The sequence below is a fragment of the Panthera leo genome, chromosome A1, assembly GCF_018350215.1.
Source record: "Panthera leo isolate Ple1 chromosome A1, P.leo_Ple1_pat1.1, whole genome shotgun sequence".
Lineage (NCBI taxonomy): Eukaryota > Metazoa > Chordata > Mammalia > Carnivora > Felidae > Panthera > Panthera leo.
Window position 1 is genome coordinate 109,403,554 of NC_056679.1, and position 23,752 is coordinate 109,427,305.

A 23,752-nucleotide genomic window follows, 5' to 3' on the forward strand; every position below is an offset into this window, starting at 1 on the left:
AAAAACCTAACCCAAACTGGTTGAACCTAAAAGGGAATTTATTAGATCATACAACCAAATGGTCCAGGGTAGAGGCTCCTTTATATCTAGCTTGCCTCTGTGATCTTTCATTGGCTCCCTTCTTGGGCAGCTCTCCCACTGTGGTCCCAAGATGATGTCAAATCTCCTGGATCTGTATGTATCCTGTTCCTGAGCATCAGGAGAAACCAAACTGTGCCTTTCTGACTGCTCAATCAAAAGTCCTAGAATTCAGCTTCCTTGTGACAAAGGATCACAGGTTCACCCTTGAACTGTGGTTAGGGATATGGATATACTGATTGGCTTTCCCTGTAGCTAGAAGTAGGCTTCACCCCACCCAAATCACTAACTGGCTGTGCAAATTAGTGAAATGCGCAAGGTGTAACACAACAAAGGTGGTGAGGCTACAGTAAACTGCAGCATGCAGGACCTTTCTAAAGGCAGCAGGTCTATTCAGCTTCAACTGATTGTTGCCATGCAACACCCTTGGACTTCTGTTGCTAGATCATTCCATTTTTTTAAGAAGTCAGAAACCCTAATTGTTATTTATAACCTGTTGCTTTTTAAGTGCTGGCAATTCATATTATAAAAATCTGTATTGAGGGGCACCTGGGTGACTCAGTCAGTTAAGTGTCTGACTCTTGAATTTGGCTCAGGTCATGATCCCACGGTCATGAAATCCAGCCCTGTGTCAGGCTCTGCGCTGAGTGTGGAGCCTGCTTGGGATTCTCTCTCTTCCTCTTTCTCTCTGATCCTCCCCCACTCATCCTCTCTCTCTCTCTCTCTCTCCCCCCCTTCAAAACAAACAAACAAACAAACAAACATTAAGGGGCACCTGGGTGGCTCAGTTGTTTGAGCACCTGACTTTGGCTCAGATCATGATCTCACAGTTCCTGAGTCAAGCCCCACACCAGGCTCACTGCTGTCAGTGCAGAGCCTACTTTGGATCCTCTGTCCCTCCCTCTCTGCCCCTCCTCTGCTCGCATGCACTCTCTCTCTCAAAAATAAATGCACATTTAAAAAATAAAAAAACTGGGGGCGCCTGGGTGGCTCGGTCGGTTAAGCGTCCGACTTCGGCTCAGGTCATGATCTCACGGTCCGTGAGTTCGAGCCCCGCGTCGGGCTCTGTGCTGACAGCTCAGAACCTGGAGCCTGTTTCAGATTCTGTGTCTCCCTCTCTCTCTGCTCCTCCCCTGTTCATGCTCTGTCTCTCTCTGTCTCAAAAATGAATAAATGTTAAAAAAAATTTTTTTAAATAAATAAATAAATAAATAAACTGTATAGAGTACCATTGTGCAACCTCTGATTTACAGTATAACTGTGGGTCTAGTTGGAGGGCTTGTTATTAAAAAAATTCTCCTATTCAAAATAATATTTCTCCTACAAATATTGTATTATTGTAAAATATACATAGCATAAAATTTAACATCTTACCCAAGATTAAGTGTACAATTCATTAGTGTTAAGGACATTCACAATGTTGTGCAGTCCATCTTCAAAACACCTTTTATCTTGCAAAACTGAAACTCTACACCCGTTAAACAACAGGTCCCCATTTCCTCTCTCCCCAGCTCCTGGCAACCATGCTTCTATTTTGTATCTCTACTAATTAGACTATTCTAGATAACTCATATAAGGGGAATAATATGGCATTTGTCTTTTTGTGACTGGCTTATTTCACTTAACATAGTATTGTCAAGATTCTTCCACATTGTGGCGTTTGACAGAATCTCCTTCCTTTTTTAGAGCAGAGTAATATTCCATCGTATAAATTTATCATTATATATGTATATATATATGTATATATATATATATATATATATATATATATATATGTAGACTATGGATATGTGGGTTGCTTGCATCCCTTGGCTGTTGTAAATAATGCTACCATGAACATGGGTGTACAAAATTATATTTCTTAAAATGCTGTCACAAGGCGTTAATTTTTCCTCAGTGACATTGATGTCCCAAACCTGACTTCAAACTCTCTCATAGCAAAGATTATAAAATAATGTGTTTGAAAGACCTTTATTAATGTAGAACTCCCTACAAAAGTTAATTATTTTAATGTTCTGTGCAGGAGGAGAGTTCCAAGTAATTTTTGTTGATATTCCACCTTCACAGAAGTGGAGCATAGTCCCCCTGAAGTGTGGGACACATGGTGACTTCATTTTAAAGAATATATTATGGGAAGGAGATTATAAGAAGAGTAACTTTGAAATGGAGAAACCTGGTAAACCTCAACCAGGTGACCAGGGTCAACATTAACAGTGATAAGTCACGTTAATAGAATCTACCCTTAATGTGATGTGATGAGAATGGCATTTTATCTCTGGTCTTCCTCCTCAAATCCCATAACCTCTATGTAACTGTGAGGAAAACATCATACATATCCAAATTGAAATGGAAAATACCTGACCAATGCTCCTTAAAATTGTCAAGGTCATCAAAAAGAAGCAATGTCTGAGAAACTGTCACAGGAGTCAAGGGAGTCCAACCATGGTGACTAAATGTAATATGGTATCCTGAGTGAAATCCCGGAACAGAAAAAGGACAGTAGGTAAAACTAAGGAAACTCCAAAAAACAGTGGAATCTAATAAGGTGCCAATGTTGGTTCCTCAGTTATGACAAATGTACTATAGTAATGTGCACAATAGAGAAAACTGGGTGCAGGGTCTACATAACATTGCTGCAACTTTTCTGCAAGTCCAAAACTATTTAAAATAAAAAGTTTATTAAAAATAACATTGCATGGGTGCTTGGGTGGCTCAGTTAAGCGTCCGACTTTGGGTCAGGTCATGATCTTAAGGTTCATGAGTTGGAGCCCCACTTCGGGCTCTGTGCTGACAGCTCAGAGCCTGGAGCCTGCTTTGGATTCTGTGTCTCCCTCTCTTGCTGCCCCTCCCCTGCTTACTCTCTCCCTCTCTCTCTCTCCCTTTCTCTCTCTCAAAAATAAACATTAAAAAAAATAACATTGCAAGTTGAAAAAAGTTAATGATTTTTTCTATTATTATTAAAAATACTTTGCATCCTATAAATGTGCACTTGGGACGTTTTTACTGGACTGTGAGCTCCTTGAGGATAAAGATTTTATTTAATTGACCTCTTTGCCCTCAAGGATTCGCCTATTATTGTAGACACTCAAAAAAAAAAAAAAACTGAATGAAGAAGCAGGCACGTGGTGGTGTTAGTTGAACAAATTAACAAGAATATTATGGAAATTCAAGGAGTCCATTTTCTGAGGCTGGGACTCTGACATAATGGGCTCTGACAAAATGGGAAGACTCCTAGGGAAAAAAAGCAAAACTTCAAGGCTCTGCTATAGACATCACGTCATTGTGAATGACTATGGCATTTTAAAAAACCCCACATTATTTTAGAAGAATAGAAAATAAGCCACCAGTGCTTGGAATTTTTAAGAATTATCAGTAATTATGTAAAAGGACTTTGAATAGTGTTGAAAAGTTGTATTCATGGGTAACATCCAAATTTTTGCTGTAAAATCTTTATCTCTATTAGTGGCTTCCAAATTGGCAAACTGCTTTTTAAAAAAAACCTGGTAATTGTGGTTTTTACTAACTATGTAGTCATTTAAGGTCAAATGACTTTTCTATGAACTGATTCTAATCAATCAACTGGGCATGATGCCATACATTTTTTGTGGTGACTAAATGTGAAATGATAGCATCTCTTTTTTTTTTTTTTTTTGACCATATTCTAACCTCCATGCTTTCAATCCCCAAGTATATCTTTAAAATAATTCTTTTATTGAATAAATAACATTATAGGAAGAGAAACACAGAACTTCATCAACATAGCAATTCTCAGTATTTTGATGACCTCTTCTAATCTTTACTGATACATAGATAGCTTTACAAAGTTGTGATCAATGAATATGTGACACTTGTGTTTATCTTTTTTGCTTATTGATACCTCCCTTTCATGTATCTACTTATTATCTTCAAGGTTACCTGCTAATAGATGAAATTGATATCTACAGTTTACTTCCCCATTGGATCGTTTCTAGTCTTCCATGACTAAAAAAAATGCTACTAGAAAGCTCTGTGTAAAATTTTAAAAAATATTTCCTTGTCATAAGAAACTTGTGTGACCATTTTTATAGCTCATGTTACATTTCATGAGATCACACCTGTGAAAATAGTCAATGCACAAAAAATAAATCCCTTGTATTTTTAGTGTTTTATAACTGACAAAGCACTTTCACAAAAATAACGTTGTTTAATCCTGATATCAGCACTGTGGGATAGATTTCTTTCCTTGATAGAGTTTAATAGTTTTGTTGATGTAATGAGCAAAATGAACCTCCATGAAAGGTGTGATGCAAGAAGAGGGGGTAATCAAACAGATTGATAAATATGTTGGTAAACCTAAATAAATAATGCTTGTTAAAAATAACTTATTTATGGGATTTCAAGACAATGAGGAATAAAAATACTAAACAATGATAATGTGGGAGATGGAGTGATCAGTCGGTGCATTTCAGTGTTCTTGTACTGTTTAGAAGTTTTCTAAAGATCTTAACGTTACAGTTTATTTATTTATTTATTTATTTATTTATTTATTTATTTAGAGAGAAAGAGAGAGAAAGAGAGTGAGAAAGAAGGAGGAAGTGGGGGAAGGGAAGTGAGAGAGAGAATACCAAGCAGGGTCAGCACTGTCAGTGTGGAGCCCGGTGTGGGACTTGAACTCACAAACCGTGAGATCATGACCTGAGCTGAAATCGAGAGTCAGACACTTAACGTACTGCACCACCCAGGCGCCCCCTAGAGATATTAACTTTAGACTTCAAAATAGGTATGTGAAAAATTTAAGAGTAACCACTAAAAGAACAGGAATAGAATGTACAGCTTCCAAACCAGTAGAATAAGAACAAGAGCATAAAAAAAGCTCAATCAATCCAGAAACCAGAAAAGGAGAAAAAGAAGCAAAGAAAAAGCACAGAAAGAGGTACGAGAAATATATCTAAATTTTTCAGGAATCACAATAATTGAAAATAGATTAAACTCATCTATTAAAAGGTAGATAGTATAAAATTATACTAAAAATCATCTATCAGCTATTTTTAGGAGACATACTTCATGCAAAATGACATTAAAAGGTTGAAATATGAGAGAGAGATATACTTGGGGAAACACTAATCAAAAGAAAGCTAATGTATCAAAATATCAATAGCAGAAAAAGAATTTATGTCAGAAAGTACTATAAGGAAAGAGATTCAGGGGCGCCTGGGTGGCTCAGTAGGTTAAGTGTCCCACTTCGCTCAGGTCATGATCTCGCGGTCCGTGAGTTCGAGCCCCGCGTCGGGCTCTGTGCTGACAGCTCAGAGCCTGTAGCCTGTTTCAGATTCTGTGTCTCCCTCTCTCTCTGGCCCTCCCCCGTTCATGCTCTGTCTCTCTCTGTCTCAAAAATAAAATAAACGTTAAAAAAAATTTTTTTTAAAAAAAGAAAGGAAAGAGATTCACTAATAAGTATAAAATAGTATCTCATAATCGTTTTATTTTTCATCTCATCAATTATGATACAAGCAAAATAAAACATTCTTCAGTAATAACTTACTGAGAAATAAGAACTTGACACTTTTGCCTTTTCAGTTCTTTTCATTTTAGAGATTAATCTTTTTTATTGCAAACCATTTCCACCCCTTTCCTAGGATTGTTTTCTTAGTTTTATAGTTTCCTACTGTTACAGAGTTGAATTTTTTTGTAATGGAATCTGGCTACTTTGTCCTATCAATTTCTTCAGCTTGCTATTTTTCCCTGAAGTGTCTTTAAATAAACTACAGGAAGCAACACACTCCATCATTAACTCCCATATGCACCTCAAAAAAGAATCATTTTCTTACATAGCAAGATACTTTCACATCTAATATAATGAAATGAACAATAATAAAAACTTGGTATTTAATTTCCAGACTACATTCAAATTTCCCTATGTATTCCCCAAATTCTCTTCACATCTCTGTGTGCTAACCGTGATCCAACCCAAGACCATGTGTTGCTTTTTTTTTTTTAAAGTCTCTTAGAATCTATAGCAGTCCTTTTTTTTTTTTCTAATTTCTTTAATGTTTATTTATTTTAGAGAGAGTGAGACAGAGCATGAGTGGGGGGGGGGGAGGGAGAGAGAGAGAGAGAGAGAGAGAGAGAGAGAGAGAAGGTCTGAAGCAGGCTCAAGACCCCCAGCTGTCAGCACCAAGCCTGCTGTGGGGCTTGAATTCCCGAACCATGAGATCATGACCTGAGCCAAAGTCAGACGCTTAACCAACTGAGCCACCCAGGAGCCGCAGCAGTCCGTGTTTTAATGACACTGATCTGAGTTCCTGGGCCAGCGTCTTTTAACATACTGCATCTTCCATATTTCCCTTTTCCATCCTTGTGGTATTACTAGCTTAATCCTTATTTCCTGTGAATTGGAAGTTAAATCTAAAGATGTGATTAGATTAAAATTATTATTATTTTTTTTTCAAGTAGGCTTCATGCCCAGCACAGAGACCAATGCGGGGCTTGAACTCAAGACCCTGAGATCAAGACCTGAGCTGAGATCAACAGTCAGACGCTCAACAGATTGAGCTATCCAGACGCCCCTCAAGTTAATTTTTTTTTTAATTTTTTTAACATTTATTTATTTTTGAGACAGAGAGAGAGAGAGCATGAACGGGGTGGGTCAGAGAGAGAGGGAGACACAGAATCCGAAACAGGCTCCAGGCTCTCAGCTGTCAGCACAGAGCCCGATGCGGGGCTTGAACTCACTGGTCGCGAGATCATGACCTGAGCTGAAGTCGGATACCCAGCCGACTGAGCCACCCAGGCGCCCCACAAGTTAATTTTTTTAAACCAAACTGCATGTGAGATCATGTTGGGTACTTTGTGCTAAGATCACAGTGGAATATAGTCAATAATGTACTAGGGTTGTATGGCAACAGATGGTAGCTACACTTGTGGTGAGCATAGCATATAGTATAAATTTGTTGAATCACTATGTTGTACACCTGAACTAATGTAACAGTGTATTAGCAATACTTCAAAAAAAAAAAAAAAAAGATCACAGCAGGAGACATATAAAGTCTGGTAATTTTATTGCTGTTAATTCCTGGTAATTTCATTGCCAATCATTGCTAATTTCCTATGTTACTTTGAGTCATAAAATTTTCCTTTAAAAGTGGCGGTGGGGCACCTGGCTGACTCAGTCAGTAGAGCATGTGACCCTTGATCTCACTGAATTGTGAATTTGAACCCCATGTGTGGTGTAGAGATTGCTTAAAAATAAAAAATATTTTTAAAAAATAAAAAATAAATAAAAGTGGGGTAATTACATGTTGGGGCTTTACTTTTATTGCTGCCTGAAAAAAAAGATCTTCATCACTTGAAACTTACAGAGTGATAAGTAAAATAAGATACAGGTTTGCTTTTTTCTTCCTACTGATATTCAAATATCCAAGCAATGCAAATGGTGGTAGTGGGGAAAAAAATGGTCTTGGTGGTTACACAACTATTTACTTTTTTCAAAAGTCATAAACTGTACTCTGGAAAAGGAAGAATTTTAGTGTATGTAAATTTTGCTTAAATAAACTGTAAAAATAGGCTCTAATCTTTATTCATCTTTAAAATTACATTTAGTTACATAAAGCATTACTGTATAATTTCAATCTGTTGTGTTCCATTAGTAACTTAAAATATGTATTATGATAACTAAGGCTTTCATGTTTCTTAGTACAGCAAGAGACTACTTACTGGATTTCCTCACTTGCATCCTTTCATGTGAATTTTTTAGTTTATGTATTAAGTTCTGTAATGATTGTCTTGGGATTGTGTGATTGGAGGGCATTTCCTACATTTTTCTAGTTCAATAATCCAAAGTTTTTGTTCTGTTAATGTCTTCCATTATTGTTTTGCAATTTCTAATTTTTCCTATAGGCCCTTGCATAGGATATCCCTCCATTAACTTGGGTTCCAAAAAGCAACATTCATTTTTGAGTAATTTCTTTCCCTTATTTTGAACTTTTTTATCATACAAAGATTAAAATTTAACATACAATAAGCTGTACATACTTTATACAACTTGATGACTTTGGAGATAAGTATACACCAGTGAAACCATCACCATAACCAATGCTAATGGTATATCCATTACCTCCAAAAGTTTCCTCCCACCCTCCTTATTGTTAACTTTTTTTGTGTGATAAGAACACTTATCACAAGATCTACCCTCTCAGCAAATTTTATAGTGTTGTTATATAGTATTGTTAACTAATGGCACTATGGTACAGCATCTTGCATAACTCAATCTCTTATAAAGGTGTCTATTTTTCTGTCCGTACTTATAGGAGTGGATTTTTTTTCACATATTTGCATACCGTTTTGTAGTTTTGTAACATCATTCGGCTTTTGGTCTACAACAGTTCTCAAACTTTTGGTCTTTAACACCTCTCTACACTCTTAAAAATTACTGAGGACCCCAAAGAGGTTTTACATGTGAGAACTATCAACACCTAATTGGAAATTAAAATTGAGGGTTTTTTTAAAGTATAATACTATACAATCACACATTCTATCACCCATCACTGCGATGGCGTCACCACACGTCACGTATATTAAGGCGCGAAAGATCATGAAAAAGGCAAATAACGTGTTAATATTATTGGAAAATGGTTTCGACATTAGAGGACACCGCACTTCTTTCCATTCCAGGCGTCCCGCGATCACATTCTGATAACCACCGTTTGTCACAAGTGTTGGTCGTCCTCAGGGTTAGAGCTTCTCAAGGCTGCCCGGCACCCAGCAAAATTCGGCATTACGCGCCCACGGGACAGAAAACCGGGTACGCAAACCACTCGACAGGAACTACTTCCGGAAACTAGAGCTGCGCACGCACCGCGAGGCTCCGACTTCCCGGCATGCCCCTGGCCTGTGGCGTAAATGCACGCTGGTCGTGGCGGCCCACGTGATCCGCGGGGCGGCCGCGGCGGGAATCTGTGAGTGCGCAGTAGTAGGGGGTTCCTGGGTCTGTGGTGTGTGTCTGCCGTGCCTAGCCCCGGCCCGGCCCCCACCTCCGCTCTCGCTTGTCAAGCGGGAAGGAAGCCGGTGTGGGAGGAGGAGTTCAGCCGGAGCCTTCGCTCCTACCTGGAGCCTCCCGGCCGGGAGACTCGCGATTTCCTCACGGCCCATCGCTCGCTCTGCAGCCGCGGCACCGCTAAATCCTGGTGCGCCGGGGCTCTAGGCGATTGGTGTTGAGAAAAGAAACATTTGCAGACATGTCCCGGATTGAAAAGATGAGCATTCTGGGTGTGCGGAGTTTTGGAATAGAGGACAAAGATAAGCAAATTATCACTTTTTTCAGCCCCCTCACAATTTTGGTTGGACCCAATGGGGCGGGGAAGACGGTAAGTTCTCAGTAGCAGCCTTCAGTTTACGGGTCGCTACTTCTTGAGAATCTGGAGGATAAAGTGTTTGGAGAGCTCAGAACAATAAGGACCAGAGGCCAGGCGTTCCTGGAGCTCCGCTCTTGGTGCCCGAGGAAAGGCTTGGGCCTCTGCGTGGAGCCCCTGCCGCTGGGCGTGGCCTAGTGTGGCCTTCTGGCCCCAGCGACCTTAGGAGGGGACCTGACTCAGTCTTATAAGGGTATCCAGGCTCGGGTGGACAAGGTTTATTTGAGAGTCCCAGAAGACCGGGAACGCTCAGCGACCTTACATTCTTACATGAAGCCTTTTTGTCTGCGTTGATTTTTTTTTTTTTAACACTCCCCTTGCTCCCCAAACATACCATTCACTTCCTGACAGTTGATCCATTATAGAATTTCCTACACAAGTTATAAAATATGATAAACATAGGGCTTTCTGAGAAGAGTTTCTAAGTATAGACTGAAGTCTAAGCATAATAAATGGGAAATGAGAAAATGAAACCAATACCGTGAGGCCTAGTTTAGTTGAAAAACTATGTTGTTAGGATGCCCTTACCTAGTCAAAATAAAAAATTGGAGCATGTACTTTGACTTTTTAAGGCCCAGAGAGTATTTAGAAATTTGAGATGGACCCTGGAGTGACATGCAATTATGGGGGAAAAGTACAGCCTGTAAGGGTGGCTTGAGAAAAAACAGGGCATTCTAACAGAGAAGACTAAATTAAAAAGCACACAGAAAGAGGTCAGGTTTAGAGTTGAACATTGAATGCCATACTCTTGTCTACTTTTGTTTATGTGAAAATGTTACTATTTATAGAATGCCTGTTGTGTCCCTACTGTTGTGGCTCTACTTTTGTAAGGGAGCCTAAGGTTTATGAGCACAAGCTGTCTGAATACAGATATTTTGCTTCACCATTTACTAGCTCTGTGACTGGGCCAGGGTGCCCCAAATGGTTTGTGCTTTAGTTTTCTCATTTATAAAATGGAGATAAAAAGAGTTTTCTACAGTCTAGGATTAATGTGAAAATTACTAATGTATGGAAAGGTGGTTAGTACAATACCTGGCACATAGTAAGGCCTGTGTAACTATTAGCTGTTTTTAAAAAATTGAACTTAAAAAAAGTTTTTTTGGTTTTATTGAGGTGTAATTGATCCATGAAATCGTAAGATATTTGAAGGGTATGTCAGGGTGACTTAATATACTGTACATTGTGAAAGGATCGCTGCTATCTAGTTAATTAACAAATCTGTCACCTCATTTTTTTTGTAAGAACATTTAAGTTTTACTGTCAGCATATCGGCAAATTATCAACTATGGTAACCATCTTTTACATTAGCTGTTGTTATTAAATTAAAGGGTTTTAATTGGAAGTTGAGGACTTTTTAAAAATAATTTTTTGTTTTATTTTCGTATACCTTCTTAATTAGTAGCTTTCCCATGAACTTAAAGTAGTTATTTATTCTTTAACACAGAATCGTATCTGTATTATATAGATATTATAATGTCAAATTTTATCTGCATATCTTTTTTGGTTCTCTGGTAAATAGTATTTTTATAATAAATTAACATTTTATGATAAACTTCTCTGGTTCTCTTATAACTAAATAATATAATTTTCTATTTCTTTAGACCATCATTGAATGTCTAAAATATATTTGTACTGGAGATTTTCCTCCTGGAACCAAAGGAAATACATTTGTTCATGATCCCAAGGTAATGACGCTAATAAACTTACATATCTTTAAAATAAATTTTTATAATTATAAAAGCAATACGGCTTATTGTAGAAAACCTGGCGGTGGAAAACTATAAAGAGTTAGAAAAGTCTATACACAGTCTAAGCATCCAGTGACACCACTAGTGACATTTTCATGTATTTTCTTCTCCTTTAAGTACAGACTTAAGTGAAGTCATACTCTAATTTTGTATTCTGATGTTTTTTCCTCACTTAATATCATAAGGTTCCATGTCATTAAAAACATTAAATTCACAATCTAGGTGTTTGGCATTTGGGTGCTTCTTTTAATCTTTACATTTTTTATATGTATGAAATATTTCCTACTTAAAACATGTCTCCTATTATGAACATTTTTAATAGTTGCATAATTTTCTTACATTTAGATTGCTGTTAGTTTTTCATTAAAATGTGCCATAATTTAAATCTTTGTGTGTGAATCTTTGTTTGAATTACAGTGTTTATACCATTACTGTGTGTAAAGGACATAGAAATTTCTATACTATGTATTTTGGCCTATAGGTTTTTCTTGTTTTATGTATGTAGTGGTTTCATGTGCCTCTCTCAGTTATCTGCCAGCTCCTCCCTTAACAGTTCCTTGTATATTTCTCCCAGGTTTTTTTCTGTTTATACAAATGTATCTTTGTGTATATATATAAATACACTCAAACATAAATATTTCAGTACACCAGTAGCATTTTATTTTGCTGTTGTACAAATCAAATATTTAGTGACACACTGCAGATATGTTCGTATATATACACACTTTTTTTCATTAGTTTTAATTACTAGAACTAATTAGTAATCCACTGAGTTTATTTTCTATAGTGTATTCACTTGGTTATTGATGGTTATTTAAATTGTTTCCACTTCTGTATGACTAAAGGTAACTAATTATGAAAGTATTTATAGACTTTTCTCTTAGAGATAGTAAAATCAGTACATTGAGCCCTCTCTGCAATGACTATTTCATAAACTTGCAGTATACTCTCCTTACTTGATGATCTTGGCCTATAATTTGTTGAAAAAATGTAATTTATTGAAAAAAGGGATCAGATAGAAAGTACCTCATTTTCCAATCTTAAAATCTTTCAAACTACTCTTCATTTGTACACGTACTATTTTTTTTTTGGTATTGAGGGTAAATTGTTTACTGTTTTATCTTAAGGTCAACCAACTCTTTGGCTGCTGGATCCAGTCAATCCCTTTTGTCAACGCAAACATTTTGCTTTTCAGTTACTCATCTTCTGCATTAGCAGTTTGTCCTTTATAGAATCAGTCATATCAGCACACTCTGGTAGCTCCAGTCTACAAACAAATAAAACCTCTCCCTTTATTCCAGATCACCTTCTGGCTACTACCTCTACATTTATAGTTAAATTTAGAAGAGGTATATGTACTCATTGTTTTCGGTTCATTGCTTCCCATTTTCTCCTCAGCCTGTTCTGTTCAGATTTTCTTTTTTCTCCCTTACTAAAATTACTACTTACTCTAAGCTGCCAGTAGTCTTCAAGTTGCCAGATAAAGTGGTCATTTTCTAAGCCACTTATCAGAAGATTTAATATAGCTTCTTAATTCCCTTTTTAAAAAACATTGCTCTCTTGGCTTCTATGGCACCCTAATCTCATACCTCCTTTTTCACTGGCCATATCTTAGTCTCCTTTGCTGAGTCTCTTTTTGCCTAACTCTTCTTGGGTGATCTCATTCATTCTCATGGCTTTAATTATTTGTTATATGCTGGTGATTTCTAACATATATCTAACCCAAACTTCTTTCCTATACTCCAGATATAAATAGGTAGATGAATAGATAGATAGATAGATAGATAGATAGATAGATAGATAGATACAGATACATTGTTTGGATATTTAATGGTCATCTCATGAATATGTTCAAAACAGAACTCATGGTTCCCTTTTCTGTTCCTTTCACATTCTCAAGCCTGGTGGTATCTCCATACTCTCAGTTTCATAAATCATATCATCATCTGTACATTTGCTCATGCCAAAACCTGTGTGTCATCCTTTGATTGATTCCTTCATCTTCCCCTGTTGCCAGTTCATAAACAGTTCTTAATCCTCTCAAATATGTCCACAGATACTTACCTGTCAGGGGACATGCCATAATCATGAGAGTGGTTGTCCCAGGCTTATCCATTGCACTAGAAATATGTCCAGCATTTGTCCCTTTATTCCATCTTCACTCTTCCTTCCCTGGTACAGGCCACCTTCCTCTTTCCTTTGAACTATTTTAGTAGTCTCCAAACTTGTTTTCCTGCCTTCATTCTTGAAGTTCTCTCTTTTCCACACAGCAACCAGTTACCTTTTAAATATTCATTCTGTAGGGAATGAGTCATTCACAGTCTGAGAGAATACCATTCCAGTCAGTGTTAATACTAAGTGCAAAGTTCCTGGAGTAGGAGCATGTTTGATGCGTTCAGGGAATCACAAGGAGGAGTAAAATGGCAAGAGGCCTGGTAGAAAAGTCATAGATAGAAAGGCCTAGGTTCTGCAGGTCCTTGATTTCTGTTCTCGTTTAAATAGGAATCTACTGGAAAATATTAACCATGAAAAGGGTATGGTGTGTGTTTTAAAGCAATCAGTCTGGCAGTGAGAGAAGACCTAGTAGGTGGTAAGGGTAGAAGGGTGGAGACTAATAAAGGAGATTTTTGTGGTAATTCAGGTGAGGTATGTTGGTGGTTTGATTAAGGTGTTAATGATAGACATGCTGAGAATGCCTGGATTTGGGATGCATTTTAAAGGTAGTATCAACAGATGAGTTAATGATCTGGATAATGGTGTATGAGAGAAGTAGAAGCGTCAAACATAACTCCCAAGTTTTTTGACTTGAAAAAGTAGATAAAATAGTGTCACTGTTTATTGTAACGAGGAAACTCTGGGAAAGGAAATTTGGGGGGCTTTGGCTTAAACGTGTAGATTTGGAACGTCTTTTAGATATCCAGAATGTCCAGTAGGTAAATGGAAGTATGTCCAGGGGAGAGGTTTGAGCTAGAGAAAGACTAATTAAGAATCATTGATGTATACAGTTAGTTATCTATAAGTTTTAAAGCCTGATGCGATCACATAGGGAGTAAATGTTGAGAAGAGGTGGAAGATCTTAACCTAGAGCACACTGGCATTTAGAAATAGGGATGAAGAGGAGGCACCAAAAGATATTAAAAGAACAAGTGGTAAAGGAGGGAAAACTGGGAGAGTGGGGTCTTGGAAGACAAGAGAATGAAGGGTAAACAAGAAAGAAGATGTCAAACGGTGTCAAATATGTTGATAGCTCAAGTAAGAAGAAGGTTGAGCTATGTGGAGGCCATTGGTCATCTTGACAAAACCAGTTTCAGTGATGTGAGAAAACAAGAAAGTGAAACATAGAATTGTTCTGTGCGTTTGCTATGAGTGGAAAGAAGGAAGTAGCTGAAAAGGTTTGTAGGATCAAGGAGCGTTTTATGGCTATTGTTCTTGCTTTGTTATTTTTGTTGTTCTTCTGGATGTTTCCATGTTGATTGATGCTCTAGCATCTCTGACAATTTCAGTCTATCATCCATTCCTTTTTCCAAGTGGAAAGAGCTGTTTTTCTCAGCTGTCTACTCGTGTCCTCCCTCTGGTTCTTCTGGCCTTGATGGTTCAGCTTTCCTCACTTAATACTCACTTTTCATCTGCTCTAATTTCCCAGTTCTGAGCCCCCACCCACGCTGTTTTATTCAGCTCTTTTTTTTGAGTCGGTCACTCTTATGGTTGGAACTATTCCTCTCACCTGGATTGCCCACATCCCCCCAGTTTTCCCATCCTCTTATATATTTAGCTTTCGGTTCCTCATATATTCAGCTTCTCTTGGTTTTTTCTTTTCCTTGCTTTAATTTGTCCCTGCACCTAATACTGTTTATTTTAAACGCCTGAATTTTTCTGTTGCTCCTTCCTGTCTTTTTTTTTTTTTTTTACCTGTTTTCCATTGTTACTCTTTTCTTAGAAATTTGATTTCCATATTGCTCCATTTGTGTACCTTCCCCCTTTCTCCTCTACTTCTTTCAAATTTTTGGCTACCTCAGTCTTTCCCATTCTTTCTTTGACCTCATTTGCTTCTCCTCAGTTGACTTGAACCCTAAGAAGCTCAATTCTCTGTTTTCTGCATCTCATCACTTTTGTCTTGCTTCTGGCTGATTTTGTAAACTAACCAGATGCTTATTTCAGCAGTTTCTTCATCACATATTGCTTCCATATTTGTGTGTGTGTGTGTGTGTGTGTGTGTGTGTGTGTGTATGTGTGTGTGTGTGTGTGTGTGTTTTAAGTTTATTTATTTGAGAGAGAGAGAGAGTATGTGTGCACACGAAGGTACACATGAACGGAGGAGAGGCAGAGGAGAGAGAGAATCCCAAGCAGGTTCTGCTCTATGAGCTCCACCTCAGGAACCATGAGTTATTGACCTGAGCCAAAATCAAGTCAAGATGCTTAACCAACTGAGCCACCCAGGTGCCTGCCCATATTTGTGATTTTAAACACTGTAGTTTTTGAATTTTTTTTTGATGTTTGTGTATTTCATAGAGAGACAGAGTGCAAGTGTGGGAGGGGCACGCGTGCGCATACACATACACACACACACACACACACACACACATACACACAGAATCCAAAGCAAGCTCTAGGCTCTGAGCTGTCAGCACAAACTGGACATCATATCCTGAGCCAAAGTTGGTTGCTTAACCAACTGAGCCACCAAGGCACCCCACAAACACTATAGGATTTAAACCATGTGGGATAGATATGGAATAAAGCATATATATGGGATAGAGCCTTTGTAGATGGATAGAATGACCCTGTTAGAGGAAAAAAATTAATGCAAGAGAGGGGATAATTCCAGAGTTAAATCCTTGAGTAGGCAAGTAGAGATAGGATCCATTGCCCCACTGACAGAGTTAATAGGTGTATGCACTGTTTATCCAGGGTAAAAGGATGACGGACAGAGTATGTAATTTTTCAGTTTAGTGGTGGGAGAATAAATAAATGGTCTTTTGACTGTTTCCATATTCTCAGTGGAAAACAAGTGAAATTGTTAGCTGAGGGTGGGAGAAGGGGTTGATTGAGGCTAGAAAAAGTGTAAGAGCTCAGAGGGTAAGTTGATTAGGGAAGTGTTATAGGGTTACATGACAGTGTCATTGGGTCACCTGAGGTTTGTGGGTGAAAGTTTGTAAGGAGACCACTTGTGTTTCTTCTGTCTAGTTCAGCTCATTGGTAAGCACAGAGCAAGTTGGAAAGTTGGATTTAATCAAGCACTGGGTAAAGTTGGAAAGTAGGAATTAATCCATTGCTTGGTAAATAGAATGAAGAGATTAAGAGGCAACTTCCCCATTCCACACCTATGGACATCTTACTCAGCCTTCTCAGTCTCTGATAATCTTTACCAGCTGGCCTCTTGCAGGTATGCAGTCACTAATCTACGATCTGAATTACCCAGCACACTTTTTCCCTCTTTGAATTCCCTCAAAGTTGTCAGGCTCTGAAATCCCACATTATGCCTTCCCCCATTGTGGATACCCTCTTTCCCCTAAGCTGACTCATCCCTACTCATGGATGTCCTTTGCATCCTGTTTGAACTCTGACATCCTTGGACTCTTGAAACCTTGTGGCAAGGTGCCCGTGTGGACACCCTTCTCAGCCTAAGCAGTTGTACTGTTTTAGGCTGAGTTTCTATGTCCCTCAACTTCAGCCAGCATGAATACATACATTCTTCTGCCCCACTGTTGGAAAAACGGTTTTCTAACTAGATTGTTTGGAAAGGGAAGGGCTTATATTATTTTTTGTTTTATTCTTTTAGATAGAAATTGTTCTAAAGTTAGTATGTATTTTTCTGCCTTAAATCTAGATTACTCTTTTTGAAGAACCTCTTCTCAGTAAGCTCACCAACAATATTGTGATTGAAATGCTGCAAGATACCCGTTGCTTAAATTCTTCTTAATTTGATACTTTTCTCGTAGCTAAGTCGTAAAAGGGTAGATGCCATGGAAAATGTATATGTGTATTTGACCTACTGGTAGGACATGTTCTAAACAAATTAACTCATTTTGTAGTACATAGATGCATAATTACTTTGCAGTGAATTAAGACCTCAGCAACTGTTTGCCTTGGGCTGAAATGATAGCATCAAGTCCCTGGGCTTTCAAAGCTAAATATCATTGGCCATTTTCCTCACTGAGATGTTCAAATCCTAAGAGGCTACTACTTTTTTCTTCTTTTATTAAGTTTTTTGGTTTAAATATAGTTGACATACAGTGTTATATTCAGCAGTGTTATATGCACCTAGTGATTCAGCAGTTCTGTATGTTACACGGTGCTTACCACTATAATTGTAGTTAACAGCTGTCACCACACTAAAATGTTACTACAATATAATTGACCTTATTCTCTATGCTGTACTTCTCATCTCTGTGACTTATTTATAACTGGAAGTTAGTACCTCTTAATGACCTTCATCGATTTTACCCATTCTCTTACCTACCCCTCCTCTGGCAACCACCAGTTCTCTGTATTTATGAGTTTGATTCTGTTTTTTGGGTTTTTTTTTTTTATATTCCACATGTAAGTGAAATCATATGGTATTTGTCTTTTTGTGTCTGACTTATTTCATGTAGCATAATACCTTCTAGGTCCATCCATGTTGTTTCAAATGAAAAGATTTCATTCTTTTTTTATGGCTGATTAATACTTCATTGTATGTATATACCACTTCTTTATCCATTCTTGTCTAGATGGGCACTTTGGTTGCTTTCGTATCTTGGCTACTCTAAATAATGCTGCAATAAACATAGCTGTGCATTTTATCTTCTCATATTATGTTTTCATTTTTGGAGGGTAAATAGCCAATAGTGGAATTACTGGATCATAGAGTCCTTCTATTTTTAATATTTTAGGAGCCTCCATACTGTTTTCCATAATAGTTGCACCAGTTTACATTTCTCCCAACAGTGCATGGGGTTTTGCTTTTCTCATCCTCACCAGTACTTACTCATTCTTACCTTTTTGATACTGGCTATTCAGACTGGAGTAAAGTGCTACCTCATGGTGGTTTTGATTTGTGTTTCCCTGATGATTAGTGATACAGAGCATTTTTTTCATGTGTCTTTTGGCCATCTGTATGTCTTTGGGCAAATATCAGTCTATTCAGGTCCTCTGCCTATTTTTAATCTGATTATTTGGGGGGAGGGGGTTTGGTGTTGAGACGTATGAGTTCTTTATATATTTTGGATACTAACCTCTTATCAGATATATCATTTAGAGTATCACTCCCGTTCAGTAGGTTGCCTTTTTGGGTTTTTTTGATGGTTTACTTGGCTGTGCAAAAGCTTTTTATTTTGGGGTAATACCATTAGTTTATCTTTGCTTTTTTCCCCCTTGCCTGAGGAGACATATTCATAAATATGTTGGTAGAGCTGATATCCAAAAGATTACTGTTTTCTTTTAGGAATTTCATGCTTTTAGGTCTCACATTTAGGTCTTTAATCCATTTTGAATTTATTTTTGTGTATGGTAAAATAAAGTGGTCTGGTTTCATTCTTTTGCAAGTAGCTGTGCAGTTTTCCTAATACTGTTTATCGATGAGACTGTCTTTTCCCCCATTGCATATTCTTGCCTCCTTTGTTATAGAATAATTAACCATATAAGTGTGGGTTTATTTCTGGGCTCCCTATTCTGTTGATCTGTGTGTCTGTTTGATTGTTATAGCTTTGCAGTATTTCTCGAAATTTGGGATTATGATACCTCCAGCTTTGTTATTCTTTCCAAGATTGTTTTGGCTATTCAGGGTCTTCTGTGTGTGGTTGTATACACATTTTAGGATTATTTGTTGTAGTTCTTTGAAAAATGCTATTGGTATTTTGATACGGATTGCATTGAATCTTTAGGTTGCTTTGGATAGTATGAACATCTTAACATTTAACATTTCAATCCATGAGCATAGCATATCTTTCCATTTTGTCATTTTGAATTTCTTTCATCATTGTCTTATAGTTTTTAGATTATAGGTCTTTCATTTCCTTGGTTAAATTTATTCCTTGGTATTTTACTCTTTTTGGTGCAGTTGTAAACAGAATTGTTTTCTTAATTTTCCTTTCTGCTATATTGTTATTAATGTATAGTTTGCAATGGATTTCTGTATGTTAAGTTTGAATCATGCAACTTCTGAGCAGCCAGTCCAACAACTTCTCACTCCTTACCTCTACCTCCAATGCTGAAGCTCTTGTGTAGGCTGTCTTCCTGTTTCTCCTGGAATACTCTGTGCCTCCTGTCTTGCCTCTGTTAGTTCAGTGTGTTTATCTTAAAGGCAAAGTGATTCATTTAAAATGCACATCTACTGCATGCCTTTCCTCTGGATTAAACCCCTGAGTGGCTTTCCATTGCTTTAAGTTCAAAGCCCTTAACATGTTTCAGAAGGCTCTTAATTACTAGAACCACTTTCTGTCTTCACTCCCTTTCCCCTATGTTCTGCACCATACTTTCTGAAATTACTTTAGCTATTCAGTGACTCAGATCTTTTCATCTGGCTAACTCCGGCCCATCTGTCAGTTCTCAGTTTAAACATTCACTTCCTTTAGAAGCCCTTCCCAGAATTCTACCCTAGGTAGATTAGATGCTTGCTTTGTGTTTTCAAAGCATCATGTACTTCTCTTAAGACGATGTTTAACACCACTTTTTTACTTTTCTGTTTAACCTGTCTTCCATACTTCAAAGGAGAAAGTGTCTTTCTTTTTGAACCAAAACAACGCATGGAAGCTACAAGTGCGTAATAAATTGGTGCTTAATTTTTTGAATGATTTGATCAATTAATATCATAGTTATGTTTATGCCAAAAAGTTATTAAAAGACCAGTAAAATATAGTCTATGATTTTAAAAAAAAATGCAGGATTCATGACTTGTGGTTTTGGTTACAGTCGAGGAGTATCATATTTGTGCTCCCAGTATAAACAACTATAAAACTGGAACAAAAAAATTGAAGCAACTATTTTCAGGCATTGGACAACAGATGGCACAGGGCTGTGATCTTTGAGAAAAGAGAAATGTATGAGGGACTACACATTCATTCTAGCTTTCTCCCTAGGGAAATTTTGTGAACTTTGGCATATAGAATTCCCAGCAGAGAATAATAGTATTACCAGCTAGATGAAACAAATGTAGAAGTGTGGGTTTGCTGATGTGACTATAAATTATGGAATAAGATACAGGAGAGGGGTTGCTGTGCAGAGATGGGCACCAGAAACTGTGTAAGGGACTATTGAATCTTTGGCCAGATACTAAGCTACACATGTCCAGGACAGGAATTATTGAGGGCTAGCAGAGAATAAACTACGGGGGTAGAAGAGTGGGACTGTGAGCTGAATGGATATTCTAGAGGTTACACACTGCTGGGTGACATTTGAATTGTGATATGCCAGAGTAGGGAGGCCTTACTGAACTCCCTTTTGAGTTCTCCCTTTTGAGAACATTCTTTTGAGACCTCAGAAGGGCCATCAGTGTCTCCCTGTTTTGTAGGAAATACTGATGGGACATCAAATCAACAACTTAGTCTTAAGTGGTTCAGGGGAGAAAAGTTTTGTACACTTCATTTCTGCTTTTCTGTAAGCTTGTATATGTTTTGAAAATTATTTTGGAAAACACTTGCGATACTTAAGAAGCTAAAGTTTATTTGAAAAACTCACGCACCTGGTCTCCTAATGCTGAATAACAGAAGTAGAAAATACTCAGTTTTAGTAAATCAGTTAAAGAGTGTTCTTGGGGTGCCTGGGTGGCTTACTTGGTTGAGCGTCCAACTCTTGATTTCAGCTCAGGTCATGATCTAATGGTCATGGGATCAAGCCCTGCATCAGCTCTCTACTGGGCATGGAGCCTACTTGGGATTCTCTCGCTCTCCCCTCTCTCTCTCTCTCTCTCTCTCTCTCTCTCTCCCCCCCCCCTCTCCCCCCCTCCCCCCCCTCCCCTGCTTACACACATGCACTCAAACTGCCCCCCCTCAAAAAATTTTTTTAAAAAAAGTATTTTTTTTCTCTTGTATATTTGAATAGCATGTAAAAATGACACTCATTTTGGTGTTTAAGTTTTTGTCATTTTTGATAAGATTGCTCATGTCTTTTCTTTTGGAACTAACATTCTGATGCTTATTAAGGTAGCATAATCTTTCCCTGTGTACCTTTAAAGGTTGCTCAAGAAACAGATGTTAGAGCCCAGATTCGTCTGCAGTTTCGTGATGTCAATGGAGAACTTATAGCTGTGCAGAGATCTATGGTGTGTACTCAGAAAAGCAAAAAGACAGAATTTAAAACCCTGGAAGGAGTCATTACTAGAACAAAGTAGGTGTTTACCTTATATTTGAATATCTATTAATTTTCTGTTATTTAGGTTTGTAAGACTGTGGTTTTTTTTTCCCATTACTTTATTTTAGAGCAGCATAATAATTTTTTTAAAGACTTTATTTTTTTGGAGCAGTTTCAGGTTCTCAGCAAAACTAAGCAGAAAATAGAGTTGCTGTAATACTCCCTGACCCTATGCATGCATAGCTTCATCCACTATGAACAGTTACTGTTGGATCTTTTATCAGTTAAACAGAATGATCCCATCAAAGATTTTGTGATAATGCTGCATTCCTTTGAGTAATTTATGAACACTTGTTCAGCTGAAGGTACACAATCACTCAAATATAGATTGAATGAATGGAAAATGCTAGTATTGTGTGTAGGAATGTGTGAAATGAGAAGCATACAAAGTGTAACCCTTTGAACTGTCACCTTTATTACAGTCACATTATCACCTTTAATGGGTTTGGGTTTTGGAATTAGCCTGCCCTGGATTCAAGGCTTTATCCCTGTTGTACAAATTACTTACTATCACCTTACGCCTTTCACTTGTTTATTTGTCAACTAATTAAATAATTCTCTTAATTAATAACATTTGTCACCTATTATGTGCTAGAGGCAGTATATTAGCTATTGGCTTCTCAAGCAGGTTGGTTTCCTTGGCATTTAAATACACTCAGGTGGATTTCATTCCACACCAGTTACTCTTTGTCTCTATTTTTCCCTTCACAGTCAGGCTTCTCATAAGAGTTGTTGATAATCACTGTCTCTATTTCTGTTTTTCCTCCATCCTCCTCTAGCTCCATTCCTTTACTGAAACAGCTCCAACTGAGGTCAGAAATACCCTCTGTGTTAATTAGGATAATGCTATTGCTTTACTAAATAGATCTCTTTGCAATCCTGTGTTGTTTTTTTTTTCATTTGTAAAATAGGGATTCATTTTTATTATATATATCTTAGAAGGATTGAGCTAATGCATGTAAAATGAGAGCTCATGTATTAGTTTTCTTTGCATAACAAACCACAAACTCAGTGGTTTAAAACAACAGACATTTATTATCTTATAGTTCTGTAATTTAGGAATCCAAATTGGGTCTCACTGGCTTAAAATCAAGGTGGTGCCGGGCTATAATCCTTTCTGGAGGCTCTAGGGAAAATCTGTTTCTACATCCTTTCTGGGTCTTTTGCAATCCACCCACAAAACTTGGCTCATGGCCCTCCATCTTTAAAGTCAGCAATAGTGGGCTGAGTTCTCATAGTACATCACTCTGACATCCTCTTCTGGCTCCCTCTCCCACTTAAAGACACTTGTGATTGCGTCGGCCCCACCCAGACAATCCAGGGTAATCCTTTTACTTAGGGTCCAGATGATAAAGCAACCTTAACTTCATCTGTAATCTTCATTCCCTTTTGCCATGTAACCTGATGCATTCACAGGGATTAGAATATAAATATCTTTGAAGGGCCATTGTTCTGTATCCTGTAACTCAGTAAATGGTAGCTATCAATAACTTCTTGAAGATCTTTTTCTGGACTTGCATGACATGACACTGTTCTGTCTCTCCCTCACAGCTACATCCAGCCAGCTAATAAAGGTAGCTGGTTCCACGGGCTCAGCCCTTCATACCCACCTGTCTCTCTCATTTTCTACCAGCCCTTTCAAAGACACCTCGGATTCAACATGTCCAAAACCAAGCTCATGAGTCCCCTTGACTCCTCTTAAAAAGTCTCCCACAAGGTGATCCTCTTGTAGTGCTCCTCATTGTAGCAAATGGGGTACCCCATCCATCCAGTGACACAAACGAATACACTCTCTATATCTCGACACCTCCTTGCTCTCTATATGTAGTTCATTACCAGGTCCTCTGGCTTTAACCTAGGATTTAAGTATCTGTTGAGTCCATTTCTTTTCCTTCTGTACAGTGACCTTTCTAGTTCAGGCTAGCATAATTTTTCCCCGGTCTAATGTGATCACCTCCTGGTCTATCTGTGTCCATTCTCTCCCCCTACAAAACATTCTCGGTGTATTCAGTGTACTATTTTCAAAATATGTATTGGAATATATAAATGACAGTAAAGACAGATACTTTACTAATCTAGCTATTAACAGATAGTGCACAGAAAATATAAAGAAAATGTTGAATTTGTCCTCCTGATGAAAGATACTGAGAGATCTCTTGAAATTCAAGGGCAGAGATGCTCCTGGCCCTAGGTATAATGATGTAAGGGACTCTT

At 37.8% G+C, this 23,752-nt stretch overlaps 1 protein-coding gene across 1 annotated transcript in view; it reads left to right on the plus strand.

The window, feature by feature from the left end:
- Positions 1 to 8,995: 8,995 nt before the first annotated feature.
- The window catches only part of RAD50 (RAD50 double strand break repair protein), a 93,452-nt gene continuing 78,695 nt past the window's right edge, over positions 8,996 to 23,752 (plus strand). Inside the window, exons 1-3 of the mRNA XM_042934768.1 lie at positions 8,996 to 9,419; positions 11,066 to 11,149; positions 21,363 to 21,514. Coding sequence (XP_042790702.1) covers positions 9,291 to 9,419; positions 11,066 to 11,149; positions 21,363 to 21,514 — 365 coding nt within the window. The 5' untranslated portion in view covers positions 8,996 to 9,290. The remainder of the gene's footprint in view (positions 9,420 to 11,065; positions 11,150 to 21,362; positions 21,515 to 23,752) is intronic.